Source organism: Rattus norvegicus, chromosome 10 (genome assembly GCF_021556685.1).
Source record: "Rattus norvegicus strain SHRSP/BbbUtx chromosome 10, alternate assembly SHRSP_T2T, whole genome shotgun sequence".
Classification (NCBI taxonomy): Eukaryota; Metazoa; Chordata; class Mammalia; order Rodentia; family Muridae; genus Rattus; species Rattus norvegicus.
The window spans coordinates 81,379,790-81,405,809 of record NC_141543.1 but is presented as its reverse complement, the minus strand read 5'-3'; the positions used below and the strand labels follow the sequence as shown (position 1 = coordinate 81,405,809).

At 43.4% G+C, this 26,020-nt stretch overlaps 1 protein-coding gene across 4 annotated transcripts in view; it reads left to right on the top strand.

Annotated features, from left to right (window-relative positions):
- The window catches only part of Tom1l1 (target of myb1 like 1 membrane trafficking protein), a 43,394-nt gene that overhangs the window by 13,064 nt on the left and 4,310 nt on the right, over positions 1 to 26,020 (top strand). For all 4 annotated transcript variants that reach the window (NM_001253859.1, XM_087570707.1, XM_087570706.1 and 1 more), the window contains 10 exon segments: positions 591 to 713; positions 1,630 to 1,734; positions 3,181 to 3,297; positions 13,065 to 13,198; positions 16,542 to 16,599; positions 16,916 to 17,033; positions 18,246 to 18,345; positions 22,646 to 22,697; positions 24,730 to 24,835; positions 25,243 to 25,318. In NM_001253859.1, the coding sequence (NP_001240788.1) occupies positions 591 to 713; positions 1,630 to 1,734; positions 3,181 to 3,297; positions 13,065 to 13,198; positions 16,542 to 16,599; positions 16,916 to 17,033; positions 18,246 to 18,345; positions 22,646 to 22,697; positions 24,730 to 24,835; positions 25,243 to 25,318 (989 nt within the window).

Genomic DNA, 26,020 nt, shown 5'->3' with positions numbered 1-26,020 from the left:
TTCCTGCCCCCACCTCCCCAATACTCAGTTAATGTAGTAGTGAGCATCGAACCCAGGATGTCATGCTTGCTGGGTAAGCTCTCTACCAGGGGAGCTTCATCCTGCTGCATTTTCTAAGTTTCTGTGGAGTAAGATTTCTTGACATTGGATAATATCTTCCTGCTGAAGACCAGACCGTCATTTCCCTACCTTCCGTTCAGTTTGTATTATATCCATAGGGTGGGGCTGCATGTATTCACTCTGCAGATATGGAATCCGTGTTGTCTGTCAGAAAGGTGGCCAGTAGGATTTTAGAATCTTTCAGTCACAGGTTTAGAGCAGTACTTGACGATTGCTACTATCGGTCCCAGAGTTTGTCGAGATGTTGAAGCATGGGAGTCTGGTGATTCAAAATACTTTATAATATTATTCTAGCCTTTGGAAATGGGCACAACATTCAAGACTAGGTTTTTCACTCTGAATTAAGTACACAATTTTCAGTTACTCATTTCCCATCATACGCTTTAAGATGTGTTGGTTCTTGCTATGGTTTTGTTTTTTGGGTTTTTTTTTTTTTTTTCATTCTGGAACTTGATATCTCTTGCATTTAGATGTGGTCCCAGGGCTTCCCGGGAGGTGTAGATGTCAGTGAAGTGAAGGAAGTGTACCTCGACCTGCTGAAGAAAGGGGTTCAATTCCCACCCTTGGATGGAGAGCCTGAGACAAAACAGGAGGTAGGAGGTTTTCTTAGCCCCATGTAAAATAATATACATTGTTTAGGTCCTTTTCATATTGAAAGGGATAACCTTTAATCAGTTTAGCAGAAAGATGAATTTATTAGTATATGGTTATATCTCATGGGATAATACCTGGGTTTAGGCTTTGCCAATCACAGTGCCGTTTGAGGCATAATCTGGTAGTTTGTTAACCATAGGGTGTTATACTATGCTAGAATCTTCCTTCTAAAAAGGTTCTGGTGTTTCTACGCACACTGACAATATATCGAAAAGCAGTGACCTAAAACAACATGGTCATGATTTGCAGCTGTGGCTATCCAGTTACAGTTGAGGACCAGATCTGATCGAGGAAGCAATTCACTGCTGGAGGAAATGCCTTGAGAGCTTGGTGGGAGAGTTAAAAAGACTGCATGAGTTGATTTGCCCTTTTCATTGTTTATTTGTTTATTTCCTTGTTTGTTTGGGGTTTTGTTTGTTTGTTTTGAGACAGATTCTTCTCTGTGTAGTCCTGGCTGTCCTGGGCCTTACTCTGTAGACCAGGCTGGCCCCGAGCTCACAGAGATCTGCCTGCCTCTGCCTCCCAAGTGCTGGGATTAAAGGTGCTTTAGCAACAGGGGAAAGGGAGAACTATAATCTCGAATGGCATGGCGGTTCATGATACAGTGCCTTGGTGAAAACCAAGAGGACTTTTTTGGATAGTCATTTCGTTAATAAGGCCTGTTACGTGACAGCCTACCATTTGCTTAGCGGTCTTCTCTAAATACTGGATATGCTGTGCTCCCAATGATCAACTTCGAGCTAAAACCAACTCCCCAGGACTTTTTAATGAATGCCTGAGTCAGCTGAATGGGAGCCAGGCTTGCGGTGGCTTTGATAATTCGTGTCATACTCTTTCTTTATTTTATATTGATAGGCTGGTCAGATCTCACCAAGTCGACCGACATCTGTCCCCACTGCGCCTGCTCTTTCTTCTATAATTGCTCCCAAGAACCCGACTATTTCCTTAGTCCCTGAACAGGTAACAGAGACAGCACTGTTTATTCACGTTTTCTAAGCATTGGATTTACAATTTGCATTTCCTTAATGGCGTTATGACGGGTTACTATAACGTAACCCGGCCCTCGGTTAATCAGCATCTTTATTTTGATTTCTGAGACAAGGTACCTTCTGAGTAGCTGTCTCTGGCCTCGAACTCACTACGTGCCCCAGACCGGCCCACAACTCTTGATAATGCCCCTGCTTCTGCCTTCCATACGTTGGGGTGGCAGGCATAGGCTGCGTGCTTATGTGTCCACTTCTTTTCCTGTGGGAGGAGAGACTGCCGCGTAGGGAGAAAGTGTCCTCGTGGTTTGTCTCTATGCAGAGTTAGCCTACGGAGTTTAATCTGAATTGAAGGCTCACACATTTAAAAATTGTGCTTGGGAGCGGAGAGACTGTTCAGCAGGTAAAGCTGCCTTCCATCAAGCCTGATGATCAAAGTCGAATGTGTGCCTAGAACCCACACGGTGGGGAGAGAACCAGACACCAAACACTATCCTGTGACTTCACACGCACGCACACACACACACACACACACACACACACACACACACACACACACACAAATAAGTACAAATGTTTTTAAGAAAAGAATGTTGACCAGTAAACGCTGTGAACTAGGTCTGAGGGCCACCCACCGACTCCTGGCTTTTTGTCTGTTTGGATGGTGGGTTGGGTTTTGTTTGGTTGGTTCGTTGGTTGGTTTTTGTTTTGTTCTGTTTTCACTTCAGAGCGCCCAATGGCAAGTTGTCTTATTACCTATGTTAATTGTACCAAAGGAATTGCGTTTTCTCCTTAGTCTCCACTTATAAGAGATCTAGATAAATGTAATTAACAATGCTCATTTATATCTTTGTATTAAAAGGCTATCCTTGAAGTCTTTACGCTAATTGAGTTCTTTATATTAATATTAAGTATTTCTTACATTAAAAGCCATGTAATTTCTTCCTCCTAGAATTTAAACCATTTCAAAACGGTTCACTTTCATCTTTCTATAATACCGTGAATACTGTGATCATTCCACAACACTACCTCCTTCCTTTGCTTTTCTGATGCTTTGCCAGGAACTCAGGCTAGTATGTGAGACAATGTTTCTCATTTTCTCCGGGTTCCTATTAACTTCTGCTACTAGGTATTTTTGTTTTATTCATAGTGGTCCAGGTCATTTTGTTTCTGCATCTTTAACTCTCCCGAGGCATAGCCCTGGTTTCTTATAAGACATAACCAAGTCTATTCAGAAAACAACAGGGTACAATTTGTAAAATAATTATATGTTTGCCGAGATCAACGTCAGTAGGCTTGCAAACATTACATTTTTACAAAGGCATTTGGTATTCTAGCATTTGTCCTGTAGGCAGGAAGCAAGGTAGCCAGCTGTGGTCTTTGTGTGACGCTTAGTGACTGGAGGTTGCATTGCCCTTCACAGATCGGGAAACTGCACAGTGAACTGGACATGGTGAAAATGAACGTGAAAGTGATGACAGCCATATTGATGGAGAACACTCCTGGCTCCGAAAACCATGAAGACATAGAGCTCCTGAGGGTATGAGCCCAGGGACGGTCGGGCAAAGAGTTCTCTCAACAGTTACTCTCTGAAGAACTTTGAACTCTGTAGCTGGAAAACTTGTTAATAGAATCTAATATATATGATATATATATATGTATATATATACATATACATATATAACCATTATGATATATATGGTATGCATACATATGTGTATATGATATATATCATATATATTACACAATATATATCAATGTCTATATTATATATAACATATAATGCCATATGTATGTTTTTCCAGAGCCTAAATTCTTTATATCTACTTTTTTTTTTTTTGGAGCTGTGGACCAAACCCAGGGCCTTGCGCTTGCTAGGCAAGCGCTCTACCACTGAGCTAAATCCCCAACCCTATATCTACTTTTTTTTCTCAAAATCTTGTCTTATGCACTCATAGTCATGCCACATACTGACATACATATTTTTTATCTGGGCATTTGTAATACTGTACTATGTTTCGAATTATGTATATAATATGTATATGTATACATGTAATATATAATATACACATTATGTTACACATCGTACACACACACACACACACACACACACACACACACACACCTCCCAGCTTCCTTTGATTTCTAAACTTAATGAAAATATACAGTAATCATCTTGTCAAAGATGCAGTAATGATCACAATCAAGCCTAGCCCTTCTATAAAGAATAATTTACTGTAATTTGTAGTCTTGGTCATATGCAATCCAGCCTCACGTTTGCAGTATGTAAAATCTCTTCTTGTCCATCCGTTCATCAGACATTGAGTCCCTGTGATTTGTAGAAATGAAGGTGCTGTTCTAGACCTTAGATGGGTTGGTCTGGATACATAGTAAAGTAAAGGCCTTGATAAAAATATGTCAGTCTGAGGTATGATTATGAGTGGGTAAGACAAGATTTAAAAAATAAAAAGTAGATGTAAGAGTACTTAGGCTCTGGAGGAATAAATAGTTGGTCATTTTGTACCTGAATCCAGATGAGTGGCTAGATGGGTAGCCCACATGTTTTTCAACATCTGTACTGACCTATGCTCATCTTCCCTCTCTACTGGTGTATAAATATCAGTTTTATTTTAGTTTTGATTAATAACACTGAGGCGCGGTGGTTCACTGTAGTACTAGCAGTTGGGAGGCTGAGGCAAGAAGATCTCTTGAGTCCAGGAGCTCAAGACTGCCTTAGCAGCATGGCAAGACTATCTAACAAAATGAAACAGTGAGATGGACGTTTCTGTTTAATCTTCTTGGTATAAGAGGCAGTTAGGGAAAAAGTCAGGTCTCCAGTCTTTCCAGAAAGTGAAGAACCTCCTCAGGTGTTCAGTCTTCTCAGAGACCCAGCCCTCATTCCCCACAGTAGTGTAATTTATTCTTAGTTCCAGTGGCCAAAGCATACCTTCCGACGAGGAGTAAACTCTGGGTACCTGCATGTCCCAGAACAAATGCCAGGATAGACTCTAGGCATAGCATCATTTTCCCCGAGTCTTTGGAAGAAGACATCTGTCCCATTATTCTCCTGCATCCTAAGATGTTCACGAGAACAGCCATCAAGCTCTGATTTTTCCCCGTTAGCTCCATTTTGTGGTTGTTCTTTCCGTCACTATTTTTGGTGTTTCACTGTTCTGCTGTGAGAGGTTTGTGTATGTACAGACATGTCTAATCCATTCATTATCCTGCTTCCTAGTTGCACAGTCCTTATCATCCTTACGTGTATTTTCAATCTCAGGAAATATTTAGCTCTTACCCCAGACACTGCAGCTATCATCCGTCCTTTCTAGTCTTACACAGGTTTTTAGACACTGAGATTTCCAGTTGGAGTTTGTTGTCTATCTTCTTTTCCTCTTTTCTTCATTTGTTTGAGCTGAAGTTCTTCGGGGGAGGAGGAATATCTGTATTCGATGTATTGTTTCTTAAAAAATGTATGCATCAGTTTCCCTTCCTTGCCTTCCCTCTAAATTCATTATTTTACTTATTACCTTTTTGTTTAAAACTCTGGATTTGGATAGCAGTGTCAACTTTGTGTTATGGTTGTTTTTGCCCCTGTTTCTAAGGATAGGGATCAGTTCTAAGCTGTTTTCTGTCTACTCTTTGAAGTCTTCTTTACATGTTCTTCTGTTTTTTACTGTTGTGGTAACTGTTCATTGCGGGTTTCTACCCCACCTTTGATCATTTACCTCCCAAATAAAAGACATAAAGCCTTTATATTTCTAGTAAGCATTAGAGCTGGGCAGATATAAACTCTCTATGCTGTTTCGTCTGTTACCTGTCAGTAACCCTGAGATATCACTTGCCATGTTCTGCCTGGGCTGCTCTATGCTGAAAGGCCGGTCCTCATGGCCGTGCACTCAAAATTCACCTACCTCATGGCAATTTCTGCCTTCTTCTCCTCACTCCTCATGGTCTCTTCTCAGCCCCCAAGTCTACTGTATTTCTCCTCTTACGGATTTGTGAAGTCATATATTGTAACATTAACATATTTGATATTTTTGAAATTATCTATTTATTTAATATATTTTATATCTTTATTTTTCTTCATTTGTTTGAACTGTAGTTCTTGGGAGAAAAATATCTGTATTTGATGTATTGTTCCTTAAACACGTATGCGTCAGTTTCCCTAGCTTGCCTTCCCTCTAAATTCATTACTTGGCTTATTACCTTTTTGTTTAAAACTCTGGTTTTGGATAGCAGTGCCAACTTTGTGTTGTGGTTGCTTTCGCCTCTGTTTCTAAGGATAGGGATCCAGAAGAGGGCATCTGATCCCATGACAGATGGTTGTGAGCCACCATGTGGCTGCTGGGAATTGAACTCAGGACCTCTCAAAGAGCAGCCAGAGTTTTTAACCGCTGAGCCATCTCTCCAGGCCCAGTATGTTTTTTAAAAGTCTGCTTAATCCAACATTTACAAACTTATTTGAGCAAAGACTCTCTGCTTGCTAAAGCATAATACAAAACATAAGAGTAATCATTTGGGGCAACAAAGGATTAAAAACAAACAGGGTCCTACTTTATAACCCAAGCTATTCTTTGCTGTAAAGCTTAGCCTGTCAAACTCATGGTAATTCTCGGGCTTCAGCCTTCCACATTCTGGGGTTCCAGGAGTATGACACTGTACCCACTCAGCCCATGAGTTTCAGCCATCAATGTGGGTTTATTTAATTTAGAATATTTTACTTAACTTTGTGACATTTTGCTCAGCATTCTTGGGGTCCTCCCCTTTCATTGGACTAGTTGTCTAAAATGAAGAGCTTTCATCATACTTGATAAACAAAAGTAGTATTCATGGCATCCTACTAGTATAGGACTATAAAAGAAAAATCGATTATTGGACTTTGTATGTAGTAATACTTTAAAAAACCCACATAATTGATCCATTTTGAGACATAAAATCTGTAGCTTGTGTTGCTAACAAGTATGTCAAGTTAAAATTTAAAAAGAAATAGCAAAGCAAAAGGGCATGTGGCAGGTAGCACCTTTCAAATTTGCTGTAGCAATATTTCTAGTTTCACACGGTCTTCCCAAACCTGTTCCATGCCCTAAAATGAAGTGATTTGCCACTTTCCTTACCCATCAGTAGCAAACAATCCCTCATTAAAAATGTATGTGGAAACATTCCATTTAAGTATGTGAATTATATATTATTCCATTAAGAACGGAAGTCTTTTGGTCTTGGTGTGTGGGCGCAGATGTGGAGTGGTTGGTGGGCGCAGATGTGGAGTGGTTGGTGGGCACAGATGTGGAGTGGTTGGTGGGCACAGATGTGGAGTGGTTTGTGGGCGCAGATGTGGAGTGGTTGGTGGGCGCAGATGTGGAGTGGTTGGTGGGCACAGATGTGGAGTGGTTGGTGGGTGCGGATGTGGAGTGGTTGGTGGGTGCCAATGTGGAGTGGTTGGTGGGTGCCGATGTGGAGTGGTTGGTGGGTGCGGATGTGGAGTGGTTGGTGGGCACAGATGTGGAGTGGTTGGTGGGTGCGGATGTGGAGTGGTTGGTGGGTGCCGATGTGGAGTGGTTTTTAAATATGATGGTTGCATGCCGGTTGCTGTTCTGATGCCAGAACCCAGGGCTGTGTGTGTATTGCTCTGCACAGTGAGGACACTTATGTAATGAGTCAACATTAGAGTCCAGCCCATGCTCAACTCTGACACGGATCAGCTTGATAACAAAGACTGTACAATATTTAACTTTAATTTCCTTCTTGTGCTTTTTGTAAGCACTACATAAAGATCCGGTGTGAACAAAGCTGTCCTTAATTTCTTTTGCCAAATGTGTTTTTTTTTTTAAACCTATTTAACCTTCTTTATTCTCATCAACAACCATGGCTAAAACAATGAACTTTGAGCATTCTTCTGTGGAGAGAAATGACTAGGAGCCTCTGTTTAAAGATAAATATTTATTATTGTGACCAGCAAAGGTTGACTTAGGATAAAAAAAGAATAATTCTCTAGATTCTTAGTTTTTACTGTTTTTAATTTTCTTATACCTGTATGAACTATGGGGACCAGTGGCAGATCAACCCCGGCTGTTGAGACATAAGCACCACCTTCCCATAAAACTGCAGGAGATTCTGGAGGCCCAGCATGAGCTTAGGTTGTCATTGGAGATGAGTGTCCAGTTGGAATTATGGACAGGAAGGGATTACCTGCAGAGTATGTGCTGAGCACATCGCAGTACTGGCAGAAGTACATAGTGAATATCCAGGATCTGGCCCTACCCCCTTCTTCCTATAACCTGCCAGCCAGCGCTGCTAGTTGAACCCTGTCAGAAACCAGTGACCAGTGAGGTCCTGATGATACAGCCGCCAGAACAGGAGAGGGTGGTGTGCGCTCATTGGATCTGGAAGACGAACTGAAGACGAACCGATGGAAGGTAGTTAGCCAATAGGAGAAGTCTCCACTCAAAACTGGTTGGGCCAATTCTGCGCATCCACCTAACCAGGGGCTGTTTGCTGGCATTAAGGCCTCTTGTCTCCCGTCCTTCTGCTCACACTTTACCAGAGACTCCATTCATATGCATCTCGTTCTCTGTGTCCTTTTGTCTGAAATCTACCTCCGTGGAAGTCCTTCTCTCTTCCTCCAGCCCAAGCTGTCTCACAGGGCTCCTGTGTTTCCTGAGATGGCTGGTAGATGAGATTTCCAGGCTGAGATTTCCTGGTAGATGGCTGCCTCTCTTTTTCCTCACTGCTGTGCGACTGTGGACTTAGAACTTCACCGGGTGGAGACCGGATTCTTTTTTGCCTGAATGGAGAGGGAGGCTTGAGAGGCTGCAGTCAGTCTGATGTAAGTGTCTGATTTGAGCATAGGAAAAAAGAATTGCAATGTATCTTTCCTGGATTTGCTTCCTCGGTGTTGTCTGCATGACTTTGGACACTTTGCTCGTACCCTGAATAGCTGGTTTTCTTCTTGGTACTTCCCCTTTCTGAGTGCCCCCTGCCCGCTTCCTCTTTACTTCCTTTTTCCATTTTTAAGACAAGATCCTGTGGTGCTGGCCAGTCTGGCCTTGCACCGGCAGCCTGCCAGCCTCAGCTTTTTGAGTCGAGCCACTGGTATATGACATGCCTAGTGGGCTTTCTTTTCTTGCTTTGCCCAGCCTCTCTGGGACGGAGAAAAAGGATAAAGGGAACTTGGATTTCGAAAGTAGAAATAGAGAGAGCTTTAAGTTAGCTTACTGGAGAAATATAAGATCTTGAGAAACTAAAATTTGATCCTCAGAAGATAATTTGTAAACCATTTGGTGGAGGTGGTGGGGACCCTGAAAGTAAAGAAAAGGGCCAAAGAAAAGGAAGGAAAAGCACTTGGGTTTTTTGGGTTTTTTTTTTTGACCATTCTCATTGTTTTTATCATTTGTAAGACATGGAGCAGAACAGACTTTTCTAGTGTCTTAGAGTCTGTCTTCTTCCCTTTGGAGATGAAGTGGAGTAGTTAGAAAGGGACCGGTTTGTGCGCAGGGTAGCACACGATGTAGCGTTGGATAAACAACCTGCTCCCCCAGTCAAATGTCTGTTGGGACCAATTCACTTCTGGTTTGGAAGCCATGACTGACTGTAGATGGCTAGCCTATGTCCCTTTGCGATGGGCCTGTATAGCTCTGTGCTTTGTTTGGAAGGTACCTCAAGCAGCAACAGAGACCTCCACTTTTGAAGTCATCAGAGCGTCACTGAGAAACACGGGGTCCCTTTTGCAAGGTCTTCGTCTTGTAGATAAAAGAGTTTCAAAGGTAACCCAGAAGCTCGAGAACACAGCAGCAGAACTAACGGCTGGCAGCTGCTGCACGGAGGGAGAGGGAGCCAAGAAAGAAAGTCAGGCTTTCTGAGTTGGAGGTCAGGAAAGGAAGCCGACTCAGCCAGCGGAATTCTGAGCAGCTGCTTGGGAGGTGGGGGAAGAGGGGGTTCCCCAGGAGTGAGAGCGCCCCCAAGTAATCAGGGCAAGCAGGCTTAGGATTCTGGCAGATGTTTGGAATGGGGAAGAGGGAGAAGAAAAAAGCTTTCAGAGTTAGAAAGGGCAGTCTTACCCCCACTCCCACTCCCCACCCCCCACCCCCCACCCCCCACCCCCCCACCCCCGAGAGTTAGAAGCAACATTCGGAGGGAACAGTATCTAAAGTATGCATGCCGTTAAGGGGGTAGTTATTCCCTGAGTGGTCTTAACATGTTCAGGAGTATCATGTTTCTCTTCATAGTCTGGTTTCAGGCTGTTCTCCGAAGTTGTATAACAGGATTTTCCCCTTGCCCAGGAGGTTCTGTCCTTGCCCAGGCAAAGGAAAACCTTCCCTCTTTATCAGCCACTGAGTAAATCATTGAGGCGATGTTTCTTGTAATTAGCTACCAGTTCTTCGAGTTTGAAAGAGTGTTAGCAAGAACCCAGGATGTGGGGGTCCTGAGCTGATGGAGAGAGCTGGCCATCCTCACTGACCTTCAAGCCAGCTAGTGTTTGACCAGCCGTCTAACAACAGCACTCCAAATGGTTGTTTACCGAATGTGCTTTTAGGACCAGAGGAGTCAGTTAAAGTATTGGTTGAGTTGCAAATATCAATGCTTTATTGAAGAATTAATACCTGTGGACAAAGGGAGTTAGAACAGCAGTTGCGGAAGACCAGTGCGTTAGAGAGAGAGATTGTCAAGGCCCTAGACTTGGGTCATTGGAAGAGTTGTGATAAGTTCATGGGCTTGTGAGGGTTATGCTGACAAGTTGTTGAGCTTCGGAGTGAGAGTTTTTCCTTCGAGCAGACGGAGCCGCGCTTGTGTCTCTCTCACGCTGGGTGGAGAGTGCTGTGAGCGAGGAAATGTGCCGTGGACAGATAATAGACACATGGCCATACAGATATTCTTTCTGGAGACACTTGCGTGAACACATACTATTTCCCGTTTTTTTACTTTTTTCAAAGGAGCCATTTGGACGTCTTTCCTTCCTGTTTTTTGCCGCTGCAGTGTATCTTGGTTTGTGTTTTAGCATATTCCTTGTCGGTGAATGTGGAGGGCGACTACAGTCGGTGTCAGAAATGTAAAGAGATACCATTTCTTAATCCTTAAGTGTTCTATGGAAGACTCAGGGGAGACCATTGAGGGGGAGGAAGCTCTTAATGAGCCTCCTGCCCTTCAGAGCCTTTGGAATTGTTTAAGGCACTGTAGCTTAGATGCCCGACTTTGCCTTTACAAAGAGACAATTTGGGGTTCTGTGACAGACACATATGCTAACCACTACCCCCCTTTCTACTCCCTGCATCCGTAGCTGCACAAGGGTTTCATGGAGCACTTTGACCCCTGTGCTCCCCCCGCCCCCCACAGGGCTTGATCTGTGCTGTTTGCTGGTGTGGCCCTCCTCTGAGACAGACATCAATTGTAAAGATCAGCGTGGGCTGGCTTTTGAAGAGTGTGTTTTTCCACACTCTGCTTTGTAAGCCCGCTGAGATGTGCTGTTTCTTTCAAGTCTCCTCTCCATCTGTCTCTCCAAAGGGCGAAGGGAGGGTCTTCACACGACTGGGGCTGTCAATGCTGGCTGCCAATTCATTTCAATTCATTTCTACACTTTGTCTTGGGCACCTAAAAACCATTGTATTCCTTGAGTTTTTGACCTCGTTCCAGCAAGGCTTTCTGTGAACAACAAGAGGAACATTTTCTGTCCCATCGGAAACAAGCAAAGAAGGTGGTTGGGGTTGGGGGAGGGAGGTCCTTTAGACGCTATAGGTCCTTTCTTTAGGTGATATTGGGTACTGAAAATAGTGTAAGTGTTATAGATTATATTGATTATCTGGGAAGTTTTTTAGTGACCCTTCCTTAGGCAATGACGTTGCATTTATTGACACCCTGCTGTATACTAGGCACCCTAGGGCCTCAAAGACTGTTTCCTAAGAGTGTGCTGGGGCCACCTTTGGTCTGTTGAGTACAAAGTCTTATCTCTTGCTTATAGCCAATCCCCTGCCACACCTACTTCCGGACTCCTTTTGCTTCTTCTAATGTTGCAGTGCAGAGTTGAATGGTTGCCTGAGAATAGACGCCCTAAAAGCAGAAAATATTTAAGATCTGAGGGAAAAAGAAACAAACAAACAAAACATCGACTCCATGGACAGTTGATCCGGCTTGACCCTGGGTATAATGCCTCGTTTACCTGTCACACCCCACCCCACCTCCAGCCATTCTCCCCTCTTTTTTATTTAATTTTGTCCTCTAGATATTTTTAGGTTTTTGCAGAAGTGGTGACTTCTACGTCTAAATGCCAGTTAGTGGTGGTCTGATTTATTTGTTTCTGGATCTCCTGTCAGGAGTCCCGTAATAGACTGTTTGAGGTTCTAAAAGGTTTAATGAAGCCTACACCTTCCTTGAGAAGTCAGATTGTGTACTTGCGTGATGCCTAGGCAAGTCCTCATGCTCTCCCTGTGAGAGCAGAGGCATCCCTGGTTTTTTGCCTGCTACCTTTGGGCACTGGAGAATGTAGCCCAGATGGATGGATGCTAATAGCAGCCTGGGCCCCTTAGGTTTGTCGGAAGTTGGCTAGAAGGGAGTGGGTTGCAAGGCAGCACATTTCCAGTGTCAGGTTACTTCAGAAACACTTTGGCGAGCTTGTTAAAAAAAAATGTAGATTCCCCAGACTGAGCCTCGAGGATGCTGAATCAGTTAAGTGTTCTCTGGGCGTCTATGATGCTTCTGAGGAGAAGCCAGCTGTGGGGTAATGTCTTGGCTCAGGGCAGTGAACTTAAGCAGTCCAAATAAGGTCATTATCCACAGTGAGTTTTTTAAATTCTGGCTCTGTTTATGTTGAAGGTGATGTTGCTATAAACTTTAAAGGCCGAAGCACATGTAACAGGAAGTAAAATTATGCCTTCGCGTTGTAAACGCTCACTAATAACGGCAGCCATGTTTTATGCCTACACTTTGTAGTTACAGGGCTCCAGGCCGCCTTCTTCTCTGACTTTCACTCCAGCCTGCAGGTAGATGTGGGCAAGTGATTACTAAACTAAAATGTGGAACACAAGTGATTCCTACCCACCCCACACCCCACCCCCAAATTGTTCAGTTGTTAAACAGGGCTCGTCTAGAATTTCCACCTAGCATTTCTGTGTCCCACATTGTCCTTTGAGAGAGAGATTACAAATATTTTTCTTTCACTGTCCTCTGATGGGGGCAGGGAGAGCTGTCCACAGTTGAAAAACCTGATGGTCCCTGGGCACCAGCATGGGAGTGACCTCTGGTGAGCGTAGATAGACCAGTGAGGTTGTTTACGGGTGGAAAGGGTGGAAGAAGAAATTTCTCTCTCTCTCTGTCCGACAGAAACTTTACAAGACGGGTCGGGAGATGCAGGAGAGGATCATGGACCTGCTGGTGGTAGTTGAGAATGAAGACGTGACAGTGGAACTGATTCAAGTGAACGAGGATCTGAATAATGCCATCCTCGGATACGAGAGGTGAGCAGACGGTCCGCCCCTACCCGCTTCAAGCCCTCGCTTCACCAGCGTGCTGTCACATTCCTTCCAGAGAGCCCGCAAGAACATTCTTTCTGGATCCCCTTTCTCTTAGGAGGGGTGGCATGGTGAATAGAATAGTTTTCTCCTGGGTGGCTCCTGCTCCCCAGGTATGAGAGATGCTCCTCTGGGCTGAAGGGAAGACTCCCTTAGGAAGGTACTGTTATCACTGAGAATTGCTACATTAACGGCACAGTGGCTACATTTCTAACCAGCGGATGAAGGATGAGGTGAGTCTGAAATACAAAGAGGTGAGCAGGCCCACATTCAAATCCAGACGATGCGAGATGATACAGATTACCTGCCTAACGTTCTGAGCCCCACCTTTAAAAAAAGAGTATCAACCCCTTTGGAGGGGTTGATTTTTTTTTTTTCCTGGAGTAAGTGAGATAATGTATATTAAAAACAGCTGACAGCAACTGGGATTAAACTCATGACTTTGTCCCTTGGAGGCACGTGAGTCACTTAATTATACACCGATACTTTCACTGATGCTCCATTAAGACTTTAAACATCACAAAGATTTTTCAAACACATACACATACGCGTGCACACATGCACATATACATGAGCACGCACACCAACACACACAGACACTCACATACACGTACACACATCAATAATGAGTAAAGAGAATGAGGAAGGCAAAGCCAGCAGCTATACGGTGGTGGTTCCTTTCTCCTTCACAGCCTCACATCCATCACCTTGTAGGGACGACAGCTTTTTATAAGAACGCTTGACTTTGAGCCCAGGCTCCATGCCCTGGACAAACTCACAAGACTTGATCTTTCCTATGACGTAAATCTCTGTAAGCAGGGAAACATCCAAGGGCAACCACGTGGTTTTCAGCGTTACTGCTGCTGTCTGGTTTTCATTTGGGAGGACTCTGTTGCCAACTGTAAGACCATTGGTTAAGCACCTCCTTTACGAAGGGGGGGGGGCTTTTGTTTATTTGGTCTGGATCAGGAACTTGGATTGCTTGTTCTGACTGGGCCCTGAACAACGTGTACCACAGTGAGTGTGGTCCTTGAATCCCAAGGTAGAGACATGGAGCTTCTAGGAAAGATGCTTGTCAGTTTTGCTATTCTGCCATGACCATCATGGTTTGAAACAACACAGATTATTGTTGCTATTACTATTACTATTATTATTATTATTATTATTATATCCTAAACTAAGTCCTCCAGGTTAGGAGATATGAGCGAGTATCTCTGGGCTGGATGGCAGCTGCTAGGAGAACTGCATTTCCTTTTGGAAGCCTTAAAGGAGCCTCCACCTCCTTGCCTTTGCCTCCAGCAGAGGCTGCCTGCTTTCCCTGGCCCTAGGCCTCTTTTTTCCATTTTCAGTTCCCATGCCTGCCTCAAAACTGGTTCCCATCTTAATGCTTCCATTGCTTCTCCTGGGTCCTCCTTTTCAAGGACTATTTTTATCACCACAGTGAGCTTGTCTCTACTATCCAAGAAAATCTCCTCGCCAAGGTAGATTTGCTCACTGACTTCATTCCTGTTGCGTTCTTTAGTCCCCCAGTTGTCCTCTAGCCTGTGGTAGCCTCTGAGCTAAGAGGACCTGGGTATCATTAGAGGAGAACACGATTCTCCTTATAACAGTCTGGTCTCCAAGTCCCCACAGATTCACCTCCATCCTACCTGCAAAACACTTCCGTCCCTCCACTTGGCAAAGCACGCATTTTGCAAGAATCTAAAGCAGTGGTCCTCAGCCTTCCAAATGCTACCACCGTTTAATACAGTTCCTCAGGTTGTATTGATTTCCAACCATAAAATTATTTTTGTTGCTACTTAACTGTAGTTTTGCTGTTGTGAATCGTAATGTAGATTTTATTTTATTTTTTAAGAGACAGAGTTTTTGCCAAAAGCGGTCCCAACCCACAGGTTGAAAACTACTTATCTAAAACATAAGTGTGTTCAAGTACAGAATAAAGTTTTAAAATATTTAGGTATTTGGAGTCAGTGTGTCTTAATGGGAATACCGTAAGTTTCTGTAGCAAATTTTGATTTGCAAGCCGGTTCCATAGCTGCTGTCTATGGTATCACTCTGTGGAGCTATCTGGTTTTGCCCCTAAGAGCCCATTTGTGAAGAAATGGCTCAAAGGCTCTTCCCGTTTAGCAGACAAAACCCAGAGGTTCAGAAAATCAGACCCACAGGCATGTAGGGAGTGGAGAGTAATGTGGACTTCTTCAACATCACTAGTCCACCTCTCCCCTACCGTCCTAACTGCTTCTCTTTTACCTCGGTGGTCAAGCAATGGAAGAGAAAGCCAACAGTGTAAAAGGACAGTCTTCGCTTTAGGATCAAGTATCTTTAGGACGGCACACTGAACACTGACTTTTTATACACTGAAATACATGTTAATTCCCTGACAAGTTTATACCTAAATATAATTCATCCCAGTTACTCTCTCCCTCAGCTCAGTCTTATCTCTCTTGTAACCATCAACCCTCCCCCCCCACACACATGCACATGAATGTGTGTGCACACACAAATACACATATATGCACATACATACCTTTCCTAAATTCATAACGTGTATGTTTTGTTAAATGTCCCATTTAGTTTAATCAGGCCCATCGTCTGACTGTTGGATTAATTTCATGAAAATTACTTTTATAATGACAAAGTAAGAAACAATCTTACATTTGAAAGTAGGAACTGGCAAGGGTGTTCCTGATTTTTATGAAAACACTTCATAGGTATTGAAAGTTACAGATCTAAGGGGCTATAAAAATACAACACAATTGAATTGGGATATGGAATTGCATAAAATATAATTTCAACCAAGTTTATATGTAACGAGACATCACGGCACATGCCTATAGTTCTAGCGTTTCAAGCTCAGATGGGAAGATCATAGATCTAGCCCGTCCTGCATAGCAAAATACTATCTCCAAGTAGATAGATGATAGATAGATAGATAGATAGATAGATAGATAGATAGATAGATAGATAGAATGAATCAGCTTAGAAATTACACATACCGTAGTAGTATTATTACTAATAAGGCTAATTTCTAGAAAATAGGATGTATTAAGTGTTTTAAAAGGGTTGGTACTCTGTTTACTATAAGGAAGAGTTTGGTGGCTGTTTCATGGTGTGGGGGACTGAATGCTGAGCTTTAAACTCTAAGCTATGTCCCCACCCCTGGAAGAGTTACTAGATGTATTTTCCAGGAATTGAGTAAGGGGGAGGCTCAGCCCTGCTGCAGGGCTGTCAGTGTATTTAATAATGCTAGGCTTTCTTTGATAAGTGACATGACTGCTAATTTCAACAGGTTTACTCGAAACCAGCAAAGGCTTTTGGAACAGAAGAGGAACCCGACGGAAGCCAATGTAAGTGATTAGAAACGTCCTAAGGTAAATGACCCAGCATCTTACTAACTATGTTTCAGGAAGCAGATTCCCTAAAAACAGCTCTTTAGGTTGTCACACACATTGACAACCTGCAGTGGGTTCGGTGGCCTGGTTTCCTCTAAAGCCCTCTAAGTAAGCAAGGACTCCGGTGCTTAGGAAAATGTACTTTATGCTACGGTGGCCTGGTGGCTGAAGTTTGCCTGGAAAAATATCCAAAGGAATGTGTGTGGAGAGAGAATGTAAAGCCACATGATTTTCCCCTCCTCCATTGTAGCTTTGTTTGCTTTGTTTGCAGACTTCCAGCGAACCCTCTGCTCCTTCCTGCGATCTCCTCAACCTAGGTCCCGTGGCGCCAGTGCCTGTGTCCAGTGAGGGACCACTCAACTCCGTGAACGCTCAGCTTTCCGGCCTAAGTAAATAAGCAATGGGCCTTCTCTGACCAGCAGAGGAGGCTGATGGGAAATAGCTCGCCTGGGTGTCCTAGTTGACTACTTCCTGAGAAGGACAGAAGTCAGTTTGTCAGAGAACTATCGTCAGGAGATGGAATCACTTCTCTGTCAAATGGTGGGGCTAGACCCAGCGAACGAGTGGGGTGTGTCAGGGAGGGTTTGGAACTCATCCCAGTCACCTTAGTAGAATTTACCTGACTTGTCAGAAGTTTTATTCCCTGCTTGCTGGTAGGTAAATCTCTTCTGAACATAAACTGTTATTGTTAGAGTTCTCTGCTGTACCACAGTATCAGATAAGGGACTGATTGATGCAGATAGGAGAATTCAGGAATCTGAGGCAAGACCAAATGGTAGTTAAATGTGAAGGTGGTGAGGAAAGCCAGTTCTGCCAGTAACCTTTGAGCCTTTCCTATTTTCGGAAGAGAGGCAATGGTTTGAAATGAAATGGTATTTGCAGAATGCACTGTAGGCTTGGAGTAGCCTTCCCTACCTGGGGGTATCTTCTATCCTTATTTCCAACAGGTTTTCTTATGCTACAAAATGAACACAACGAAAAAAATATCTACAATCTGAGTTCAGCCAAACCATAATTTGCTTTTCGCTTACATTCGTGTTTCCACAGCTAGAGTAGTCAGTATTGAGTTTGTGGCTTCCTCGCAGCCTCCTTCATTTCTGAAGTATTGGTGGCTTGCTTACATGAGCCAGTGAGCTCTGTGGAACTGCTTGATTTGGAGAGTTTTCATGGGTTTTTGTTTTGGATTTGGGGCAACAGAAGGTAATTATTCCCTTTCAGTGTCTTAATATTATGGGAACTTAAGAGCTTAGAGGTAAAGCTCCGTAGAAATTGTAGCTGGCCACTTTTGCGCTAGGTTAGAAGACGTGCAGCCCTTTCCATTTTGAACGAGTTTGAGACTTTGCAATACCCCACACATAATATTTTCCATTTATGAAAGCCTCTTTCTGTGGCAGGGATTGTCTGCCCTTGTCTCTTTTTCTGTCTCTTATAAATAATGGTGTTTAGTCTCCTTTAGAAGAAACCCTATGATTTTATGGAGACAGAAGTATCTAAATTAACCTCTTTTTTAACTGTGGAAAATTGAACATAATAATAACGGTAAACATGAACATGATAAAAATTGACTTAAAAAAATCAAACAAATGCATTTTATATTCTAGATGTCAGCTCTCAGAGTCCTGTTATAACAAACAACTTGTATCCCAGTCTTCAGCCACAGATGGATTTACTAGCATCAGAAGATACAGAAGTACCCACCTTGTAAGTATATCAGTAATACCAGAGGAGTTAATGCTGTGGTATTCTGGTTACTTATGTAAGAAAACATGGTGTTGTGTGACACTGTTTCTGGGGAGATGTGACCAAGCATCTACTCACCCTAGATAGGGAACCTACAACAGACCAAAGTAAAAATACCACTGAAGTCCAATGTGGTGAACCATGAGTTTTATTGGGGTTAAGTAACCCCAGGAATATGGGTGAAGGGTAATTTACAGGAACAGAAATGACTCAAAGATGCTGCATCACCAAAAAGCCTACCTCAGCATGGGTGACAGGTCATGAAAGCTGGAAATCACTGTACAAACCTGAGTCATCTCAACAGGATAGTGACTCTCTTCCAGGCACCTCAGGTCAGTGCCTCCTTTAGGCAGATCAGCTTATTTCTGTTTCTCCCACGTAGCTTAGCGGTCTCAGCTTCTTCCAGGTGACTCTGCTGGTCTACACCTCTTCTAGGCAGCTCATCTTGTCTGAGAGTGTCTTTCAGCAGTCTTTATGGCTGACATGCTGGGAGAGGGCGGGGCCTACTGATTCTGGTCAGTTTCAGTGACTTCCTGAAGCTATAGAGATTACTTTCTAAGCATAAGGAGATGCCTTGCAGGATGGAATGGTAAACTCCCCTTAGAACATCCCATTGTGTCGCTTCCCCTTCAGCATCCTGTGTTTTAAGGAACCTCCCTCCAAGATGGACGTTTTAAATCTTAGAGGAAACTGCTGTACAACACATGGTACCGAAGAATAGAGACTTTACAGCCAGACAGACCTTTTGTCAGAATCTTGGCCTTGCTTCCTTTTAGCAGTTGAGCACAGTATGAAATTCTTAGCCAGTGTGAGTTGTCACTTTCCTCTAAGAATACTTCTTAGGAGTCACAGAAAGATCATGCAATGTAAGTAAAATTCTTAATGTGGAACTTCATCCACCCCATCATAAACTGTCCGTATGTCTCTTTCTCTGGTTTTGTTCTTGGTAGTCAGTTATGGGAAATACAGTGACCAAGGAAGATGAGAATTGATTTTGGTGAGGGTAAGGGCCGCACTAACTTCACGACATGCCTATGTACAACAGTGCTCTATATACCCTGTGCTGAGTTTAGTTTGTTTTGTTTGATTAGTACTCCTTTGGTACAGATAGGAGGCTGGGTCTTAGAGATGGTACTGGCCAAAATCCACATAGTAAATTAGCAAGGTTGCCAAAACAGAAATACCAGTGGCTCACAAAGAAATACCAGTGGCTCACAAACATGTGCAGTGCTTTTCAGATTTCTGAGAGAACAGGAAAACACCCAAGGTTGTTTGGTTGTCTAGTTGGTTTTATTTATTCTTTTCTTTTAGAGTGATTCACTCTATAGCACAGACTGACCCAGAACTCATAAATCCACAGCAATCTTCCTACCTCCATCTCCCAAGAGCAGGGCTCATGGTCATGAACCACCCTGTCTCGTACCATGTTATATTGTTTTCGGCCCTCAGATTGGCCAGAGTTGAAGCGTTTGATAGGAACTTGTTGGCTGCAAAACAGATAGACTCACAAACTCCGGTAACTTTATAAGGGACAAGTGACAGCGTCTTCTAAAATCAACACTCTATTTCCTTTGGACCTGCAATCTTAAATTAGGGTTAGAAAATTAGCCGCTTTCCTGTCATCTTGCTAAGCTTGCTGGGAAACATGAGAATCCATGAGTAATACAGAAAAATTTGCAGCAACTGTCTCCATGAAAGTCTTTAAAGAAGCCAAATCTCAGCTACTGGTGTTTAGTTACGTTTAATCTGTCAGCTCCTAGTCCGGTGTGCTGAGGATCACTAGAACGACGGCTGACGTCACACAGCGAACTTGAAAACGCAGGACACATATATCACAGTGCCAGCCCCCAAGTTCTGACTCAGTATCACGATAAAATCTTCGTTTTTCTCTTCATCCCAGGAGAATTATAAACCAGTGGTTTCAAAACAAACAAACAAATACCATGGCGTCCAACAGTTAATTCTCTGTAGACAGTGTGCTCTGCCTTAAGCTTCTGTTTGCTTTTCTCTTTGTTAATTTTGAGCAGTTCGTGATGCATGGGTATGGTTTCTCTGGACATATTTGTGTCGGATTGGCTGAGTACAACCATAGTTCCCTATGGTTGCCATTACAAATTCCCACAAACTGGGTGGTTTAAAACCACAGGTTTTATTATCTCATAGTTACGCAAGCTAGATGTCTGGATGTCAGTCCGTCTCGAATTTTTCAATAACTGCCCTCTGGCTCTTCCTCATTCGGGTGACTTGGTATTTCTTGGCTTCGCTGGTTTTTATTGCCTATTCCAATTTCTGCCTCACATTTTCTATGCTCACCGCCCATTGACTTGAAGCCCAATCCCATCATCCAGGTGAAAATTCCTTACTACATGCACGGAGTCCTCGTTTCTGAATAAGACAACACAGGTGCCAGGCCTTGTGACTTGGACATGCTTTTCGAGAGGACGGATAGCATTCAGTTCACTGCATGGGCTCTCCGGCATCTTATGAGTTTATGGCTTTCACCAAACTACCTTTGGGGGGCTTACTTGCTCATATTTATTTTCAGTGCTACACACAGTGTGCTTTCCTGCTGGGACTCTGCCAACAGTTGTTGGCTCTGTACCATCTCCTGAGTGTTTTAGGGCTGCCTAGTTAGTCTCTTTCCCTCTTGTTCAAACTCGAGCACTGTCTGTGATGTATGTTCAGGTTCACCAACTGCTCTGTCATCTCCACTTTACAATGAAACTGAGTCTGGATTGGTTGCTAATTTTCATTTCTTTATGTCTTCTACTTGTTAGCTGACATTCTCTCTTTCTCTCTCTCTCTCTCTCTCTCTCTCTCTCTCTCTCTCTTTCTCTCTCTCTCCCCCTCCCTCTCCCCCTCCCTCCCTCCCTCCCTCCCACCGTCCCTTTCTTTCTTTAAAAGTATTACTGTGTGTTTCTTCTTGGCATATTTGCACTACAATAGCTTCTTTAAAATCTCCTTGGGATAACTTCAGCATCCATTTCCTCTAGATATTCATTTCTGTTGGCTGCCATCTTACGACATTAATTTTTTGTGTTCTTTATAGGCCTAGTCATTTTGAATTATATCTTTAGCATTAGTATACGCTTGGTTTTGGTAGAATGTCATCTGTAATGTTGATTCTTTGGTTTTAGTAAGCAAAGAACGTGTTTAGATTCACTTCACAATTTCAGCCTGCCTCTGTATCTGGGGCTCAAAAGTCAGCTGAATTCTCTAACCCTTGCTGTGCATTTCAAATCTGTCCCGCCATGTACCGAGTTGAAGTCAACCAAGAAGTCTAGTAGCAGTTAGCATCTGTGTTCTCAGTATTTTGACATCATTATGGAGACTGGATTCGTGAACATTCACGGGTCAATCTTAGGAGTTCACAACAACCTTACAAGAAAGTTTTCCTGAGTTCCCCAGCCAGATAGTAGGAGAGAAAGGAACAACAGCCCTCCTCATGCTGTTGAAGTCATAGCGCTGTCCACTGGAGAGGAAGTTTCCCTCATTCTAGACTTTCATCTCGTATCAGTCCATGTTGTCCCTGGAGCCAGGGCAGCCACCATGGGCTTGGCTATGTTTGGGATGTAAGGAAGGTCAGAGGCAGCTAGGGGTATCTTTCTTGCTCCCTGCATGCAAGTGGATGTTTTCCTTTCAATGTTCTTATCCCTTAGGCCTGCATTTGGGGTTCAGGCTGCATTTAAATCTAGAGACTACCAAAAAAGGGTAAATTCAACAGTAGTTCATTGGAACTTAGATTTTGGTCATCTTTCCCAGTCAGTAATTTTTCACATTCTTGACTGGCTTCTGGGTTTGTTTTGTTTTGTTTCCAGCTTTTATAGTGGCATTCTGTAAGAGTAATGGGATACAAAAATGTTTTTCCCGCTCCTCTTTACCCAGAATGAGAACTCTCCCATCTCTCTTCTCTAACTTTTGCTCTGCACTGCTTCTCGTCGTTCAGGCTGTGATGGGTGTTAGCTGTGAATGGAAAGAACGAAGGCTGTGTTTGCACTGATGTCCTGTGCACGCTCCAGGGACACAGATGCGCCACTGTCGAGGGCGGATGAGTTTGCTGCCTTTGATGTTGAGTTTCACAATCTGACCTGGAAGGCACTCAGACCAGATGGCAATGGTTATCATTTTGAATGTGAAGTGGGGGTGCCATTTTTTTGTGTAGTTTTCCCGCCTTATTTTCAGAGCAGGAAAAGTCACCTCATGTTTTTGCCTTTGTGTTCTCGCTGTAGGGTAATCATGCTGTGTTATCACACTATCCTAGGTTTCCCCAGAGGACCAGCCAAAACCTCGCCTCAAGCCACACATATGATAACGTGAGTAACAAAGCCCTTTTGCTGAAGTTCTCCTAGTCAGCAGATGAGGGCGACCAAAAGCACTGTGGTTGCCTTTAAGGCTTTACTCTGCAGACCTTCAAGGTTGGCTGGCAGGGCCGTCGCTGGCGGCCTCAGTCTTTTGAAGATAGACACGTTTTATTTTACTTCTTTTAGATGGATGGTTAAAGATCATGATTTAATAATTTCTGTGCTTGGGATATATATATAGCTTAACGGTACAGCACCTGTCTAGTATGCACAGTGCCTAAGTTTGATCTCCAGCACTGTAAGAAAAAAAAGTATATAGTTCAACATTATCTACATTTGCCAAGATTCCGAAGCTGTTCATCTCTCCCTCTCTAAACCCCTTCAAAGGGCAACAGTGTCTCTCCTGTAGTCACCCTTGGGCCTAGTTCCAGTCCTAGTCCTCCTCTTTCGTCTCTCAAAGCCCTTATCTCATTTCATTTCTTATCCCGGTCCCTTCTTCTCTCCCAGCGCTGACTTCCCTCTCTGTCTTATTTAACTTCGTTCCTCTAGGACCCTTTGTTTCTCCGTCTTTCTCCTTTGAGACAGAGTCCCCTTTAGCCACAGTGGGCCACAAACCCCTCAGCCACATCTCTTTACCGTCTAAACAGTGGGATTAAAGGCATGCATTACCATTCCTAGCTTTGGTTCCTGCCTTAAAATAACCAGGACTTGACAATCAACGAACTTTTATCTCCAGCCCAGACCCTGCTCCCTGAACCCAGAATTCATATCAAGTCTGCATTTACTCTCCTCTTCTTCTCAGGAGAGCTGGAGAGCCAGCTTCTAGCAGATTCCGTACTTCACTAAAGACTTTGCCAGGGGCTGAAAGCCTTGTAAATGTCATTGACCCCACTGTTTTCCCTTCTGCTTTAAAATATCCTAACTGTCCGCATCGCTCCACTTTCACACCCCAGTTGAAGCAGTCGTACAGTGGGTACTGTAATAACCTCTCCTGGTTTGTTTTAAGCTTTTGCCTCCCATCGATTCTCAGCAGCCCCATCCCATCTCACACAGGCCCAGATGATCCCAGATTCATCAACTCTTAAAAAGTCAAACCCGAGCGACTTCCAGCTAAGCCACTCATCTGCACAAACCCCACCTGCTTGCCTGCCTCACAGGTTTATACTGTGAAAGCTCGGCATGGCAACCTTACTCTCCTGCCTCACTCCGGACCTCTCTTGGCTCACTGTGCTTCAACCATGATAGCCCTCCTGACTTCAGAGCCTAGAAACCTGTGCTCTCTAATAATCAGTCAGCACTGTCTGATGGTCCCCAGAGCTGAGGCATTCATTCCCAGGCCGTCAGAGCGAGTTCCACTCTACCTCAGCCTCTCTCCTCCCATATCCTGCTTCCACCACAGAGCAGGTCACTGGACACTGATTACTATTTCGTCTGTCTTATTTCCAGTCTTACTAGTGCCCAGGACATACTTGTAGGATGAAGGAGGAAACTACAAAGTGTTTTTGATGATGACAGGGTCTTGCTATGTAGATGGGGTGAGCCTCAAGTTCATCGTCTTCCTGACCCAGCCTCTCAGGTGTGCCGGCCAAACCTAGATCAAGAAGACGTTTATCCTTATTGGTTTTTGCTTTGCTAGCATCACTGCACGCCTACTTGTAAACTGAATTTTCATTCCTGTTCAAGGCTGAGATTTCACACGCAGAGGGAGGCAGAAGCTAGACTAGGCCACCTGTTTCCAATTCTTCCTTAAAAACAGTGTTTTTTTTTTTTTTTTTTTTTTTTTTTTTTTTTTTTTTTTTTTTTTTTTAATACATTTTACTTTTTCTGTGGGGAATGAAACGTGACGAGCGGGAAACCATGCGGAAAAGTAGTCCATTCTACAAGTAGTTATTGCTATAAAACGGAAGTAGTAACGATGACTCGCTCTCACCCAGCTGAGTGTCTCTGGCTCTTGGCACAGTGCCATTTGGAAGCCAGGAAATCTAAGTGAGAAAAAATGCTTGCCGTAGAATGGATGCCTGAGCATGTGTTATACTTTTCCCAGTTTCCGGATCACTCCAGTTCAGTATTGCTACAGCCAGTTAGCCTACACACTGCCCCGGCAGCGCCGTCGAGCCAGAGGCTGCCACCCTTGCCGAGCAATCATCCAGGTATGTAAGACCTTACACCTTGCGCCAAATAAATAAATCCGTGAGAAGAATTATTACCTCAAGATAGGGGAGAAATGCGGAGAGCACATTTTACGTCGAAGCTCCATGGACTCGTGAACTCAGGGTTCACCCTTTGACTCACATTAGATTATAAAAATACTTGTGAACTGAATGTTGTCACACTAAAATAAATAAAATCTTCGCTGGGGCTTGGAAAAGGTTTTATGTGTAGATCCGTGGAACTTAGTGGCATTTGAACAGTCTGTTTTGGTTGCATTTGTTAGAATCATATACTCCATATCTAAAAGAAATATCTGGTACTGTTAAATAGATATGAATTGTGCACACTCTTCACAAGCACATTGTGTACTTACTGGTCTTTTTTTTTTTTTTCTCCCCACCTAAAGTGTTAAAAAACAGTGCTCTCCAACCACCCAGTTACTACGAGGTAATGGAGTTTGATCCCTTAGCTCCCACTACAGAGTAAGTCATTTATAAAATTATTAATTTATGTTTCGTTGTGACTCCCTTTGATGACACAGCTAACTGAGCTTGGCCATTCATTTAACTTTGTTTAGCTCTTGGCGGAAATTGATTACCTTATTAAGAAGATTTATTCGATTTTATGGTGGCTATTCCTCTTAATGGCCTTATTGCTCTCTGAGAAAATGATAGGGTCGCACATTAAGGACGAATTGGAACCAACATTCTGCGTAGATCGGGGGTGTGTCTTTAGCTTGGGGGGTGGGGAGGCACTATTCATTGACAGCCTGTTAATGCTGCATTTTAAAAGTTTCTCCCGGAACTGAATCAAAAGACATGTAAAAGAACTTTTTGTGTTCAACATGCATGGCAAAAATATCACTAAAATGACTATTAATGTTAAAGGGGTTCTACAGCCAGGAATAGCCAAAAAGGACCCAGACTTTGAGCGCAGAGGAGACAGAAGTAGGAGAGCCACAAGCGAGGCCAGTGTAGGCTACATGGCAAGACCTTGGCCAAAAGAAAGATGAAAATTCTCCAAACTTGAAATCCTTAAGGTAGCATCATCATGTAATGATTTCCCGTTTGCCGAGCTGTATATGAGATCATCATAGGGTTTTATTATTTTATGTGTTCTATTTGCCTGCATGCATGTCAGCACACCACATGTGTACCTGTGGAAGGAAGAGGAGGGTATCAGAT